Source organism: Cryptomeria japonica, chromosome 3 (assembly GCF_030272615.1).
Source record: "Cryptomeria japonica chromosome 3, Sugi_1.0, whole genome shotgun sequence".
Lineage (NCBI taxonomy): Eukaryota > Viridiplantae > Streptophyta > Pinopsida > Cupressales > Cupressaceae > Cryptomeria > Cryptomeria japonica.
The window spans coordinates 808,059,237-808,074,443 of record NC_081407.1 but is presented as its reverse complement, the minus strand read 5'-3'; the positions used below and the strand labels follow the sequence as shown (position 1 = coordinate 808,074,443).

The window sequence follows — 15,207 nt, the reverse complement described above, 5'->3', positions numbered from 1 at the left end:
CATAGCAAAGAATCCAGTGATGCATTGAAGAACAAAGCACATTGCTATCAAGTATCATTTTCTCAGAGAGAATGTTGAAGGACAGGAAGTAAGGATGGATTATGTCCCTACCGATGAACAAGTAGTAGACATTTTCACCAAACCATTACTTGCAAGCACCTTTGAGTACCTACGACACAAGTTGGGAGTTGTGTCATCCGCCTTATGCACTTGAGATAGGAATGCTTTATATGGTTAAGGGGGAGTGTATAGTAACCTTTGTCATTGTGTCAAAGGGGGAGAAATGTACCGGTATGAAGTGTCTTGTAGTAAGTTGACATCAATGCCAAAGGGGGAGATTGTTGGCAATTTGGCATTAAGTTGTCATTGATGTCAACCGGTTTGGCAAGGTGACCAGTATGATGGCAATACACATGAGAGTGAGCAGACAAAAGGAAGGCTTACCGGTAAGGCATAAACCGGGATGAAGGTTGTTTGTGTGTTATGAAGGCACAACAACTGGTGAACAGAACAGAAAGGATGGTTGATAGTCATACCTGTAAGATAAGCTAAACCTGTAGTCAACCTTGGTCGACAAAGAATGTCAAACCGACACAGGAATCCAAGCAAAGGTGGATGTCGACAAGCATGACAACTGGATGCCAGGTGGAGGTACCACATAGGTCGGTGGAATGTGCATCGACACAACAATCTGTGAGTAGGTTGGCTTTAATGAGGAACCCGCAAGTCACGGAGGATGCCAGAAGATTGCGGCTCGAGGAAGGCAAGCTAGAAAAGCAATCGCACTGATCTTGCAAGAAGATTTGATCTTCGTACCTGTCAGGTGAAGGAAACAGCAAAGCCATTAATGGCGAGTGACAGAGAAAAGCAGAAAAGCATGGTGCAGACCTCCAAATTTAGAAAACGCACATTGGAATGTGAAGTTCGGCTGGTGATTGATTGTTGTCATAAAGATCATATCCCTGAAAAGCAAATCGAATCAAAGGGGATTCGGATTGAGCTGGAAAAGGAAAACCTAACACGACAGTGTTTGAATGCACTCTTGGCGAGAATCCATGATTATAAATATATAAGCTCGAAACAAAAAAGATTGATGCTTGTGGAGAAGAAGAAGAGGGAAGAAAGGTTGAGTGCAGAGAAGAATCATCTCCCTTAGAGTTTATTCTAAGTAAGTTGCAAAGTGAGTCAACAAGCAAACTAGTGAGAGGGTTTAACCGGCAGTAATAGAGTACCAGTATAACTGTAGCAAGTTCAAACATTAAGCAAACCGGTGAGGTGTGGTTGAGCAAGGCGACATCCAAAGTGTGACACAGTGAGTTGTGAGACTGTGAGAGAGAGAGAGAGAAGAGAGGCCAAGAATCAGAGAGAGTGATCTCATAACCAACAGTGTAAGATCCCGTAAAGAAGAGAAGACTATTAACTGGCAGAGATCTATTTGACCAAAGAGTTGCAGAATTCATTTGCAACAAGAAGCCATAATTGTATCTAAATTGTATTTTAATATACATCACCAAGTTGGAGCTTGGTGCTCCTTGGGTTGGTGCCCTAAATCTTTGTAATTCGGTGTTTCACTTGTGAGGTTGGATTGGAGCAGTAGTCTTCAGCAACATTTCTCACCGAGGTTTTTCCCATGTTGGGTTTTCCTCGTACATATGGTGTTGTGGGTTGCATTTGTGTGATTGTCTTCTTTGGTTTCATCATTTGCTTTATTGGTTTGATTGTTTAGTAGTTAAGATAACAACCGGTATTCTGAAGTTGCCTTAAAAGGTAAAAGAGTTTAGGAACCATTGATTCACCCCCCTCTCAGTGGTACTTTGTGTTTAACACTTTTTTTGTTAAAAGAGCCCTTCGCATATTTTTTCAAGGCTTTTGAAGCACACTCAAACAGATTTGGTGGTTGTCCAGCTCTACCTCCAACACTTCCACACTTTGATGAAGTTGAAACTCTTGTATTTGTTTGAGTTTCTTCCACTTCATTGTCACTACTATCATTCTCACTGCTGCCCATGTTGGTTTTGTGAGATTTAATGAAAATTTAAATTAAAAATGAAACAAAAAAAATCAGACATTTCTTACTTTAAACTTTGAAAAAAATCAAATAAAATAATGTAATTTTAAGTCATTTGCATGTTTTTTTTTAACTAATGCTAGAAAAAGGGGGATGAATGACCGTCTCGTCTGCAACTCTCTAATGTCCCCATGGTTCTGGTGCATTTCCAAGAATCAAACAAATTTTGGGGACGTCCTCAATGTGTCCCCCTATCCCTACATCTCAAAAACGAGGACATGTCAAAAACAATCAAGGACATGTCTCCAAGTGATAGGTTGTTAGTTATGAATTGAAAATTGTCAATATTAAGCTTAGCTATTTTGGTAATGGAATGAACTATTAAAATTCTAAAGGGTAAAATAATTGTTAATAAGTTTGAGATAATCTCATATATATTTTCCTATTAGCATTGATAGGCATGTGAGTTGCATGTGTCTCATAGATACCAAAATTGGACTCAACATAGACTTGACAAGTTGAATTTTTACTCAAATTTGGTACATACTGGCACTTTTAGAAACACATTGAATGAAAAAATTTCAGAAAGCATGAAATTTTGAAAAATGATGCATATACTCTCCAGAATCTCCAAGTCTCTAAAATGGGTTTGGAGGCCTCATTTAGGCCTACTTGGCAACTCATGGGGACTCACTAGGTAATCAATGACTGGTAACTACACATGAAGTATTTGGTTATATATGTATGACTTAGAGTTAAAAGACTCACTGAGTCCCGAGGCGGGTCGCCCTCGCCGAGGCCAATGGCCTTTGGACTCGGACTCGGCCGAGTCTGGTCGGGTTTTGGCAGACTCATCAGGTCTGCCAGACTTGCCGAGTCTCGAGGGCTAGACTCTGCCGCCCAGGTAGCAAATAAAAAGTGAAAAAAAAAATGGCTTTGTTTTAAATGAAACAAGAGGTTGATATGTTTTGAGTCTCACCCTAAAAAGTCATTTTTGTTGTTTGCAAACACAAGGAGGAGAGAAAAAGAGGGTTTTGAGCAAAAAAATAGAGGCATTGAAGAGCAGACCAGTAGGTAGATTGAAGAGGAGATTGCAATTGTTGATTGTTTGTGCAAGTTTGTAGCTTGCATTCAAGCATTTAAAGGTGTTAAAGAAGGATTTGGAAGAGGTTTCTAGCAAATTTATAGAGGTAAGTACCATTTTTTTTGTTATTTTTTTACTTTCATATGCATTTGTTTTGTTTTTGTTTTATTTTTATATTAATGGAAAAAATGTGAAAGTCGAAACCCTAGTTTTTTTTTTCTTTCTATTATTTATTTTTAAGTTTAACTTAATTAGAATAAGAGACATTATGCTGATTTTTTTCATTTATAGTATATTGCAGCATAATGTCTCAACCTACCGGTAGTGGAAGTGGTGCCCAAGTTAGACAGAATAAGGCTTGGAAACATGGCATCCCTGGATCAAAAAAAGGAGAAGTAACATGTATTTATTGCAAAACAAAATATAATGGGGGAGGTATTAACCGGTTGAAATATCACATTGCACAAATAGAATGCCATGATGCAAACCCATGCAAAAAAGCACCCCTTGAGGCTATACGTGAAGTGCAAGCTCAATTAGAGGAATTTAAAGAGAAAAAATAATTAAAAAGGAAGCAAATGGAAGAAATGGCAGCCATTGGTGTGTTGATGTGTAGCTAGGTCGGATCCTTCTAGGACCGACCTAGTACACTTGATGGCTAAGTGGCTTGTTGGCCTTAGCCATATTGATGGTTCAGTTTGATATGTTAACATTGTTTAAGCCTAGCCCTAATCAAGCGTCACATGTAACTTGTAATTGAGCAAGACCTATATGTAACTTGTTCTTGTTTTGTACAAGACCTATATGAGTGTAACTTGTAATTTATAGGTCTGATCCTATTCTTGGTGCCAAAACAATAAGGCCGACCTAAGGTCTATTAGGAGGCATTGAGGCATATATATACAAGTTAATTTGTAATCATTCAATACCAATTCACATACAATGAACTATCTTTGTCTACTGATCAGCGATGTGCCTTTGTCAAGTGAATTAGTGTTTCAGTCCAGTGAATTCATCCTGATTACTTTCTTGGTTGAGCGAACATCATACAAGGCTGGCAAACTTCCTTTCAAGATAGCTGAATCCATTCACAGTAACAGTGAGCTTCATCTAGGGCAGCGAAGTATTCAAGGACATAGCCTTCAACATATTGTATTGCCAACAGCAAGATAAGTTGCCCTAATGTGTGCCCTAATTTGAAGTATGCTTCATGTGTGAAGCAAGATTGTAAATCTGCTACTGAGTTTAATTAATATAATCTGAGATCTTTTGTTGCTGGGTTTTTCACCTCCAACAGGGAGGTTTTCCCAAGGTATTGTTGTGTTATGTGTGTTGCATTTGTTATTTTTTGCTTTCTATTATCAGTCTGATCCTAAACTAACATGGTGGAGAGGCTTCTTCAAATCCTCGACCTCCATTTCTTGGATCTGGAAGTAGTGGTCTGTGGTAGTGTGAGTGTGAGCATTGGGCCTCGAATTGCGGAGTTGAGCGATCATTGATATTGGCTCCTCTGAGCCTTAGACTTCTAGGCTCTAGCTTTTATGTTGATATATGTTTTGCACTTTTGATGGCATGGACTTCATATTCCATGAATTTTGTAGACATTTGACACTCTGTATTTCTAATGTGTTATTTAGTTTAGCCTATTTACTTCAGCTCAAGCCTAAAATTTGCATTTATACTTAGGTGATGAATGTAAACTTGTGTATGTGTTCAAAGTAGCTTCTATTTGATGAGATTGTTGTGTCTTTGAGGTTTATTTATTAAAAAATACATGAAACAAGTGTAAAATCGTTAAAAATCTTTGAATTTCTTGGTTTTTTCTATTTGCCGAGTCTTGGTTGAGTTTTTGCCGAGTTCGAGTCCAAGTCAAAAATCAGCTTGCCGAGTCCGAGCCAAGTCGAGTCTTGTAACTATGGTATGACTAGATCTCAATTAGTGTGATAAATTTGGTTATATATGTATGACAAGTAGTGCTTATGGGTGTGAGTGCAAATGCAGTCTATTTAAGAGCATTCACACTATGAGGAGAAACAAGATAACCTAGGAGTGCCTCAATGACCTTGTCTTTGTCTAATCTAACCTTTGCCTTTGAATCAAAAAAATGGAGGATCCTTCTCATATGCCATCAACTCGTATCACATCAGTCCATGTGTGAATTGGATTGTTGAAGATGCAAATGTAATGTTCACTATTAAAAATCTTACAAAATTGGAGAGAGAAGCAATAGCAATGGATGCATTGGACGAAGACATATCTAAGGAACATTCACTCTTCATGATGATTCTAATTTACCTTCTAGTTTGAGGCTAGCTAGTACTAGTACTAGGAGGGGGAAAGTGAAGTAGTAGATTGATCATTGTAGTTGGTTGTTGTACTTTTAAATTTTGAATTTTGAGCATGTTTGAAAGTCATACATAATCTTTGAATTCTGACATTCATAATCAAGATAGACTTATGTGCTCTCTAAATTCATTTTGTGCATCTAGTGCACTAATTCAAGTATTTTTATAACTATGTGGTTTTGTTTTTGCTAAATTTTTGTAGAGTTTTATTAGCAATTCCAAATTTTGGGTTGTCAATTTTTCCCCCAGTCCAAGTTTTTGAACTAAGCACAAGGCAAATAAAGGATAGATTCTTGAGTGAGATGTCTTTCCCTTTAGATTGCAATAATAGGATTTATTTTTAATGACTTGAGAAGGTGTATATTTAAATTCCTGGTTATGTTAATATGAGCTAATGACCATAATAATAATGTTGGTCCAATTATACTACCATTGCAACCCAATGCAAACTATTATGGAACAAGTTTCAAATTCTGAAAACAGCAATTCATTCACATATTTGCATTTAAAAAACTTGATTAATGGGTCGACTTGTGATAAATATTTGATTGACACTATGACTCTTGAGGATTCTGAAATGTTAAAGAATAAATATGAAGTTACATGTTTCAAACACCCCTTGTGTTGTCTTACTTCTAGATAAAGAAGATCCTTCTAAATGAAGATCTATAATTTTCCACCAAGAAAGTTAATTACCCACCTGGGTCAGCCCTAGGGTACTTTTTTGTTTCTAAAGGATTACAAGCCAAGTCTCTGCGCTTGCATTTGCTTATTGTTATTGTAATGTCCCCTACCTGATCTATTTCAATATATTAAAATTGATTGATATTTTTCAATTAGTTATTAACAGGTGCTTATCTATTTTCCTCCTTAGATGATTAATATCATTATTAGTATAGATATTAGACCCTGCTACTACTTCAGTTTTAAGGGAGAAAGGTTTACGTATGTTACCAAAGCGCTTAGAGACAAACTACAATAGGTTCCCTCAAAGTTTACAGATCCAAGCCCTTACCTATCTTGGGTCTATACCCTCAAGGCTTTATGGGTCGCTGATCCCCACCCTATCTTGGGACTTAACCTATTGCTTGGATTTAGACTGCCCCTCTTTGGAACATCTCATCCCCATCTTCTTAAATATTGACAGTAATAACATGATTTAGACTATAAGTATACTAACTTCTCATGTATTATGAATATATATAAAATTAAGTATGACTGTCATACATATTGCAGTCTATATTAATATTACGATTAAATTCTGCATAAGAACATTATCAAGCATCATATATTAAGCATACATATTAAGCACATCCTCATGCGTACCACCAAGAGCAAGGATGTTACTGCCTGCAACTTAATAATAGTTCTGATCTGATCTTATCGATGGTGATCTCACTGGATCCTTTTGATCCCTTTCCTTTATATCTCTCAATGTGAGGGAGAGGTCACACCTCTTCATCATGTATGCCCTTTGGCAAGAGACATACCCTTTCACCATTAGCACCCTTTGAAAGAGTGCAACTCTTCATTATTTCTACCCTTTGAAAGGGACACAGCCTTTCAAAATCAGATCTGCACTTATTATTTAAATCAGATCTGCACTTCTCATTTCCAAATTATCCCCCCTCTCAAATTAGGTTCTCTTCTCCCTTTTATATCTCATTGTTGAGGGAGTCACAACTTTTCCTTTCATGTCTTTTGACTTTTCATTAACTTAATTAATTTTTAATTAATCATATTTAATTATATTATTTTATATTTTAATTTAATTTTTAATGTTTTAATTTTATTATTATCATTTATTATTAAATTCTATTTCGAAGTGGGGACATTACAGTTATTCTAATAGAAAACTTGATATGGTGGTCTTGTATACTTATATTGGACTTCATTGTACCTACAAGCATTCTGATGGATGCAGGTTACTACATTGTCCTATGTAAGTGAAGATAGTTCCTATGCAACTACAAGCTTCCAGACCATTGCAATTAAGGTATCTAACAAACTCTTACTGACTAGATACTTCTTTCAATTCTGAGAATCTGCTCTTGCTTCATTTTGTTGGTTCCTTCAGTTGGATCTTATGCAGTTTCTGAATATACACTTTTAGTATTTACTTGTCCAACTCCAAACAAAACTTGTTGATTGGTCTTGTTGGCACATCAACATGGGGAGCAACGAAAATGCTCTCTTGAAAAAATTATAAAACCCTCCAAGACTTAGGATACTTGCACACAAGTCTACTAGATTAATTGAAATCCTTTAATGGATGCTTCACAAGTGAATACTCGTTATATTGGACAACAGATAACATAAGGTGTTAATACAGATAATAAGATCTTGCTTGTTTCATATACACGACATGGCCTAATCAAAATATGACAATGAAAATCATGCAACTTGTGTTATACAAGTTTTTAACCCAATCCTAAAATAAAATAGCCTAGCTATTGTATGAAAAAAAGAACAAAAGAGATAGGGTGAGAAGAGAGAGTCTGCAATTCTGAATGAACAATACTAGATGCCAAGAACCCTCAAACGAACATCTGGAACAATTTCTGCAGCAACTAAACTTAACCCTATTTGAAACTAAGATAATGCAAACTTAAGAGGAATAAATATAAATCACTTTGCAGAAGTAAACTCATATAAGCTACAATACCATTATCTAGATAGTACTCAAACTGGAAACAAGAGCAAGATGTAAAAAGGAGGGAAAGTTATTAAAACTATCAAAAATTTCAACTACAAAGCTTCCTGCCCTTTGCTCAATAGCAAATCTGGGTACATATAGAATTCCAATTTTAGTTAGAAAAAGATAGAAGTTGAACACTCAAGAGACACAAAATTCATCCTCTATGTTAGAAAATAAATTAATTTGTCCCTTGAATTTTTTGGGTAGTTTCCTTCCATTGTTTGTTTCAACTTGTGCAACTTGGAGGAGGATCTTCTATCATCAATTTCCTAGAAACTAAAGAGGTTAATAATCCTTTCTCATGTCACTTCCTTTAGTTCATTTGGATAACAAGGAAAATTAACATAAATCTTTAAGAGATATTTGAATAAAATAGAATTTTAGGATTTAAAAGAAAAGCAAGCCTAAAATATATAAATGTGTACCTTCTTACATTAAAATCTTACCATATTTCAACTTTTTAATAATCATAATCAAATTTCAGTTATCATTTCCACAATTTATCAGTGTTTAAAATTTTGGAGATCGATAGGGTAGATTATTCTATATCAGGCTTACTGCCTAATTTTTTATGAAATCAGCCATCAAGTGTACCCTCGATTAATCCTGAATGTTCCAAATGACAAGAAATTGCCTCTAATTGGTCTGCTCCTTTGCAAGGTCTAGGTTCTGGGTGGTAGCATTCGGTTAGTCAAATTTGTCAAGTTATGATGCATAGTCATGGTCCAAAAATGGGTTAAACATGGTCTTCTTTAAAATTAGATGCAGAATTTTTATGATAAATCTGGTATAAAATCTACCTTGGATTGAAGAGAGCTCAATGGAGAAAATAGTCAAAAAAAGGTCATCAAGGAGGTCTAAGAAAATCTAGATGTGAAACCATTCAAAATCTGAATTTAATTTTCATTTTGGGCCTAGGCTTTACATCTAGCAAAAGGCTTAAGATACAAGCGAAGTTTGGTGGTAACATTTGACAATTTGTTAACTATATGAGATCAAGAAATGACGTGTTTGCATTCCGCACCCCACAAGTTTTCACACTCAAAAATGCTCTCCGAAGATCTTTTGTGATGCATGATGGAATCAGATGGGAACTGTGGATAAACATGCTGTATTAAATTTTGGGTTGGGCTTTCAGGAGACTAGTCCAGCTCTAAGTTTTAGAAAGGGTTTGGAAATGCCTAGTATAAAGATCTCACTATAAGACAAAGGAAAACAAAGGGAAAAGATAGATTTAAAACTTACTAAACTAAAACTCATTGGGTCCAGACAGAGCTCACACCAAAGAAAACTAAAAAATGAGAAACTTAGGTGTGAGGCCAAATTGGATGCAAAGCCAACATATGATCAGGTAAACCAAGGTTCGGGTCTGGAAAAAATATAGAATTACACTTGTAACAGATTTCAGATCCAAAAATAAACCTAAGTAACATCATGAGATAGTGGATGTGTAAAGAAAACAAATCAGAATCTAAAACCAGCTCAGTTCCAAAAAAGCAACTTAGACAAAACATAATAAGAGAAGGATTTCCCTGTGAGACTAAACCAGGGGCAATGTTTATTTGAGCCTAGCTTAATACTTGGCAAAATCCAAGATCACAAAGGATGGGGAAATAATAAAAACCAGATGCAACACCTAGTTTGAATTCACACGACCTTCTCCTAGGAATCAAAGTACACAGAAAACTCAAGAAAATGAAACAAACGAAGATGTTAAATGAATTGAGAAATTACCTAGCAAAACTGACAAAAAGTAACCTGCAAATTTGACAGAAAACTTGGGGAAGTAAACCAGACCAAAGAAATAAACCATAGTCAACTAGAAGAATACAAGTCAAAACCAGGGTAAAATTGGAAAATTAAAAACATTATTTTAACAAGGGGTTCCCTAGTTTCTAAAGAAAATTAGGGCTAATAGGCACACAACATTGAAGCACGTGTTATGTTCAAAACACCTTGAAATTCATTTAAAATGTTGGGTTAACTCTCTTCCAATGTGCAAAGGGATGAGAATATTGAGTTTATTGTTAAATGAGCTGAGGTAACTCCTACAGCAATAGGTGTGATCCAATGGTCACTAGGAACATCTGACCTCTGGGATCCAGTGCATACCGGTTGCTGATAAATGTTCTGCAGCAAGCTTTGAACTCAGGCATTATAGTAAGGCATGGGTTAGTTAGTGGTTGAGCCCTATGCTTGACAAATTCGAAATGAACCCCCACAATACACCACCCACATGGGCAAATATTTAATCACTATACTAATCAAATAGAGTTTCAGAAATCTATTTTATTCCAATCTTCAGAATTTATTCTGTCAACTGGTTCATCTAAAGAAAAAGCAACATAGCATGAAGAGGACATGCTTGGATTTCATTCCTCCTACAAATGCGCTAATAGGCAGGTTTTTAGGTGACAGTCAAGCCAGACATCATTTTGGTCGACTGTGTGGAAGCCTGTAGGGGGTATTTTTTCCTTTTTTTCATTTATCTTATGTGTTGTCCAAATTTTGAACCCCTGGATTTTTACCTCTGACCAAGTTTGGGAGTATACCCAACCTTACAATTCACCCGCACCGTTAGTACTATGATACATCCTAAATTATTACCCACTTTATTGAGGATCGGGGAGGGTAATAGAGGGACGGGGAGCAGAGAGGAACATATTAATTAAACTCTGCATCTCCAGAAGAATCAGCCTTAGTGACTTCTGCGAGAGTGTACTGTTTAAACTTTAGGCGGCCATTTTCATATCTAACTCAATAAAGACATGCAATACAGAGAAACTGAGAGGGACGCTATAAATTATTTCGGTCTCCTGTTTTCTTTCATCTAATATACTTGCTAAGCTGCAACCAGATTATATATATGTTATAAAAAAGCCATCTCCACAAGACGTTATAGATACAACTGATTTCGCTAGTCTATCCACTTTACCAGTATGTTATGTCCAAAAACACTAATCCGCATATCACCCGAGAAGAATTGAAAAAAACCCACACAAAACTGAAAAGAGGGCTGTAAATTTCGACGCACTAGATTACTGCATAAACATGAAATCATAAGAGGCTGCCAAAATCAACAAACTCTTACTAACAAGTACATGCAAAAACCGAAAATCTATAAGACTATACTACACGTAATTTTCACGCAGGCCATTAATACAACTGAACCTTATGCATCGCAAAATGAAAACAGAGCAAAGTGGGTACCTCATTGTGGCACAGAAAAATGTTTTTTCCCGTTGCAAAAGAATTTAGAGCTGCTTTCTCTCAAGCAAAGTTTCCTACACTCTTTTGCTAGTGTTTCCCTGGAATCTTTTGCAAGCACAGAGACGCAGGGTACGGTACCTGAAAAAGGTATTGGGGACAGGAGTAGTGCCCAAACTTTATTTCTTCTTGTCGTCAGACCATGATTCGATTTCTATGTAAAACAGGGGATTGATGATTGGATGATGGTTACCTCGCTTACAACATAGGATCATTCAAAGTGATTAGAATGTTGTACTGATAGAATATTGTTCCATGTATTTCCCCTAAGGACATCTCTGCTTTGTCGGTACTTATTGGGCACTTGAATCATTATTGCATGGTACTTTGGCTTTTACTACTACTTTGTTCCTCTTTCCTAGTTCCTACTTCTTAGGGAAATTAAGGGCAATTTTATTCTGACACAGTGGAATGGGCCATGGTGGTAAACAGCCACATTCCATGTGTTTAGTATATCGAAACTTATATCCCATATCGATAGCTCACATTTCCCCAGAGTGATAAAGTGATTTTACAACTCTGTCCAAGGGGAGATTTACATGTCTCCCTTGTGAAACAAGAAAGTTGCCATGGATTTACGGCGGCAATTGAGCAAATACGCTTCAAAATACCCTGGTTTCACTAACGCCCATGTATGTTTCAGACGTGACTAAATTTTTTAATTATGAAATCCAATCAACATGCTTTTGTTTATAATATTTTGAATATGTGTTGAAAATATTTTATCATAATTTCATTTTCAGTTATTAGTACTTGTCATTATGTTAGTATTATTGCAATCTTGGATGAAATCAAATTTTTAGGTCATTAAAATAATATTATATTATTGATTTTGATTTTATTAATTCTTTATTTAGTATATTACTAACTTTAGTAAGTGTGTGTATATATATATATTAGAAAGTGACAATAAAATACATTTCAATATCTATTTTTAAATATATCAAAATATGCATAGTTAAAATATTAGTGTAGATACTAAAAAAAGTCTTTTTCATTGATCCCACACTAATTACTCATCTTAATTAATTAAGTAATTCTTTAATTATTTAATTAATCTCATTCTTCTGAATTAATTTAATCATCATTATCCATCTTACTAAATTGTTCAAATTCTAAGTTTTCATCAATTCATCAATTAACCCTTTCTTACATATTAAGTAAATATTAATTACGATTTATTCCTCAATTAAATAATCTTTATTATTAAATCCATTTCTAATGTTTAAATAATTTCATTCATATTATTTAAATTAATTCTTCCAATTCCCCAAATTCAAATTTCAATTAATTTCATCTAATTCCAAATCATCAAATTAACATTTCACCAAATGTAAATTTTAGTTAATTTCATGTGCATTTCAGCATTCGAAAATCCAAATTCATATCCAAATTGAAAATGAAAATCAAATTCAATTTCAAAATCCTACAGCACATGTTGAACTCATAACTGATTGATCAAATCAGTTAACTAATTAGTTAACACGGTTAACTCATCAATCACTCATTTTCACTCCAAATCACCTTTTCTAACTGATGAATCAATCCACTTATCTCTCGAGTCCATTTAGTCCTCTGATCAATCAATCTAGTTGACTTCTCAATCAATCATGTTAACAAACCAATCTATTGAGTTAACAAATCAATCAAGATGAGTTCACTAATCAATCAATTTCAATTGACTATCAATCAACACTTGAGTTCATTTTCTCACCCCATTTGTATTGAAAATCTATAAATACAAGACCATTTTCTCAATTCAAGCTAGAATCATAGTCTTCAAAATAATTGTCTACTTTATGCAGGAATCCTAATGCAATACCTGAGAGCCACCTTCATACACAATTTGGAGAAGAGCAATGGAAGCCTTGCTACATCAATTGAGGGAGTCTTAATTAGATTATTTATTCAAATCAATTGATTTTGCATTATTCTATTGTCATTTAGGAGTGATCTTAATTAGATTAGAGTTGTGATTCACTCTTTGATATATGATTATGTTATTTATGACTAATTTACCCCTAAGAAACATTGGTGAACCCGGCGTGAAGCTTATAGCTTATTGATCTAACTATCTGATGTTATGAATTTGCAGGGTCGTACGGATCATTAAGATGGAGCGCGCAATTGACTACACAGAAATTTGCATTTTCTCATTTTGATGCGCAATTGATATTATATTAGTTCGCAGTTGCTATTACAGAAATTCACAATTGATTTATCTAGTATGCAATTGCAGGATTAACCTAGATTTCAAATTTCTCGTGTCGTTTTGGCTTTGATTTGGTTTGCGAGATGAACCCATAAAAATATTCCAATTCTAGAAAAGTTGATTTTTTGTGCATGAAATGTCTCTAACCCCATGGCAGACAAGGTAACTTTCAACATTTCAGGTGCAAGAAGGAGGAAACAACATAGAAGATAGTTAAAAGCCTATCAAAGACTTATAAAAGCAGAAAAACAACTTCAAGAATTTGAAGAGGGAGAGGCTATAGTTTTATACCATCAAACCATAAACAAAATCCTAGACAAATTCAACATTTACAATGATGTCGAAGTAATGGGTAACCTTATCTAGAATGACTTCATTGAAAGCAAAAACTTCTCTCTTTCGTCTTTCTCTGTTGTTTAATAATTTTTCAAAGTTACAGGTTTAAGTGATACACAATTGATTTGATAGTAATTCGCAATTGTTTATACAATAATTTACAATTGTTGTTACATTGATTCGCATTTGATCAGATGTTAGTCCGCGAATGATTAGAAGTTAATTCACAATTGCTAGAGTAGGTTAGATTGATTCTATTTCTATTTTCTGTCATTTTTGTTAGAATTCCATTCTGTTTATGCTAATAGAAAGTTGTAACCAAGAAGAAAGTTAGGTTGGAAAGCCCACCATGTGTCAACTAACCTCTTCTGGTTTTCTTGCAGGGGTAGCTTAGAAAATCTTTCATTTTGGTTCATTTAAAATAAACCACAAACAATCTGCTTTTTACTTCACAATTGTTATGAAAGATAAAATGATCATCATGTTTTCATGGAGCAACATCTCCATTTAGACTAGAAAATTTGCGATTGAGGTTAAAAAGAATATTATTTTGCGTGTTTGTGAGGTGATATGCATATGCTCTCCCCTTCAATGGGTGATAAAAAAGCTAAAACAATCTCTTTTACGATTTCTTTCAATTTCATGCATTAAAACCTTTAGAAGGACCGCCCTCCCAAGTTGCCTTTAGGGCGCCATTAAGGTCGGTGAGAGGGGAATGACCTAAGTGGCAACGATTAAAGCCAAGTAATCCAAGCCACTATAAACAAATGTGTATGTGATAAAAATCATATACGATGAGTATTACATGTTGTCACAACGACATTATGCCTCCCTCAATGTCTTTGGCATGTAAAAATCTATAGAGTGTAACCTCTACAAACTGGGAGACCTCCCTTGACAGAGTGTAAAACGTTGTTGATTGTGACCACTCGAACGAAACCATATCTAAGAAATTTAGGAATTAGAAGCCAAACTGAGTCAGTAACCAAACACTCATATTATCACAGTGCAAGGGTGGGGAAGAATCTGCCCCCAAGACACTCACCATATATCTCCCAGGATAACGAGTCAATTGAGGAGCAATTCTATTTGGTTGAATTTCCGAAAAAAGGCAAAAAAATGAGTGCACCTTAGGGTGTGATAGGGTTGTTTAAGCTGACAGAGTATCAAGATATGGGTTGTGGTAATATTTGTGACCTTTTGACCTTAGGAGAGTCTGCTTGATGTGTTATCAAATGACCAAGATTCTATTAAAAA

At 35.2% G+C, this 15,207-nt stretch overlaps 1 protein-coding gene across 1 annotated transcript in view; it reads right to left on the bottom strand.

The window, feature by feature from the left end:
• The window catches only part of LOC131054357 (co-chaperone protein p23-2), a 133,786-nt gene extending 121,763 nt beyond the window's left edge, over window positions 1–12,023 (bottom strand). The window contains exon 1 of the mRNA XM_057988854.2: window positions 11,346–12,023. Coding sequence (XP_057844837.1) covers window positions 11,346–11,350 — 5 coding nt within the window. The 5' untranslated portion in view covers window positions 11,351–12,023. The remainder of the gene's footprint in view (window positions 1–11,345) is intronic.
• Window positions 12,024–15,207: the final 3,184 nt, after the last annotated feature.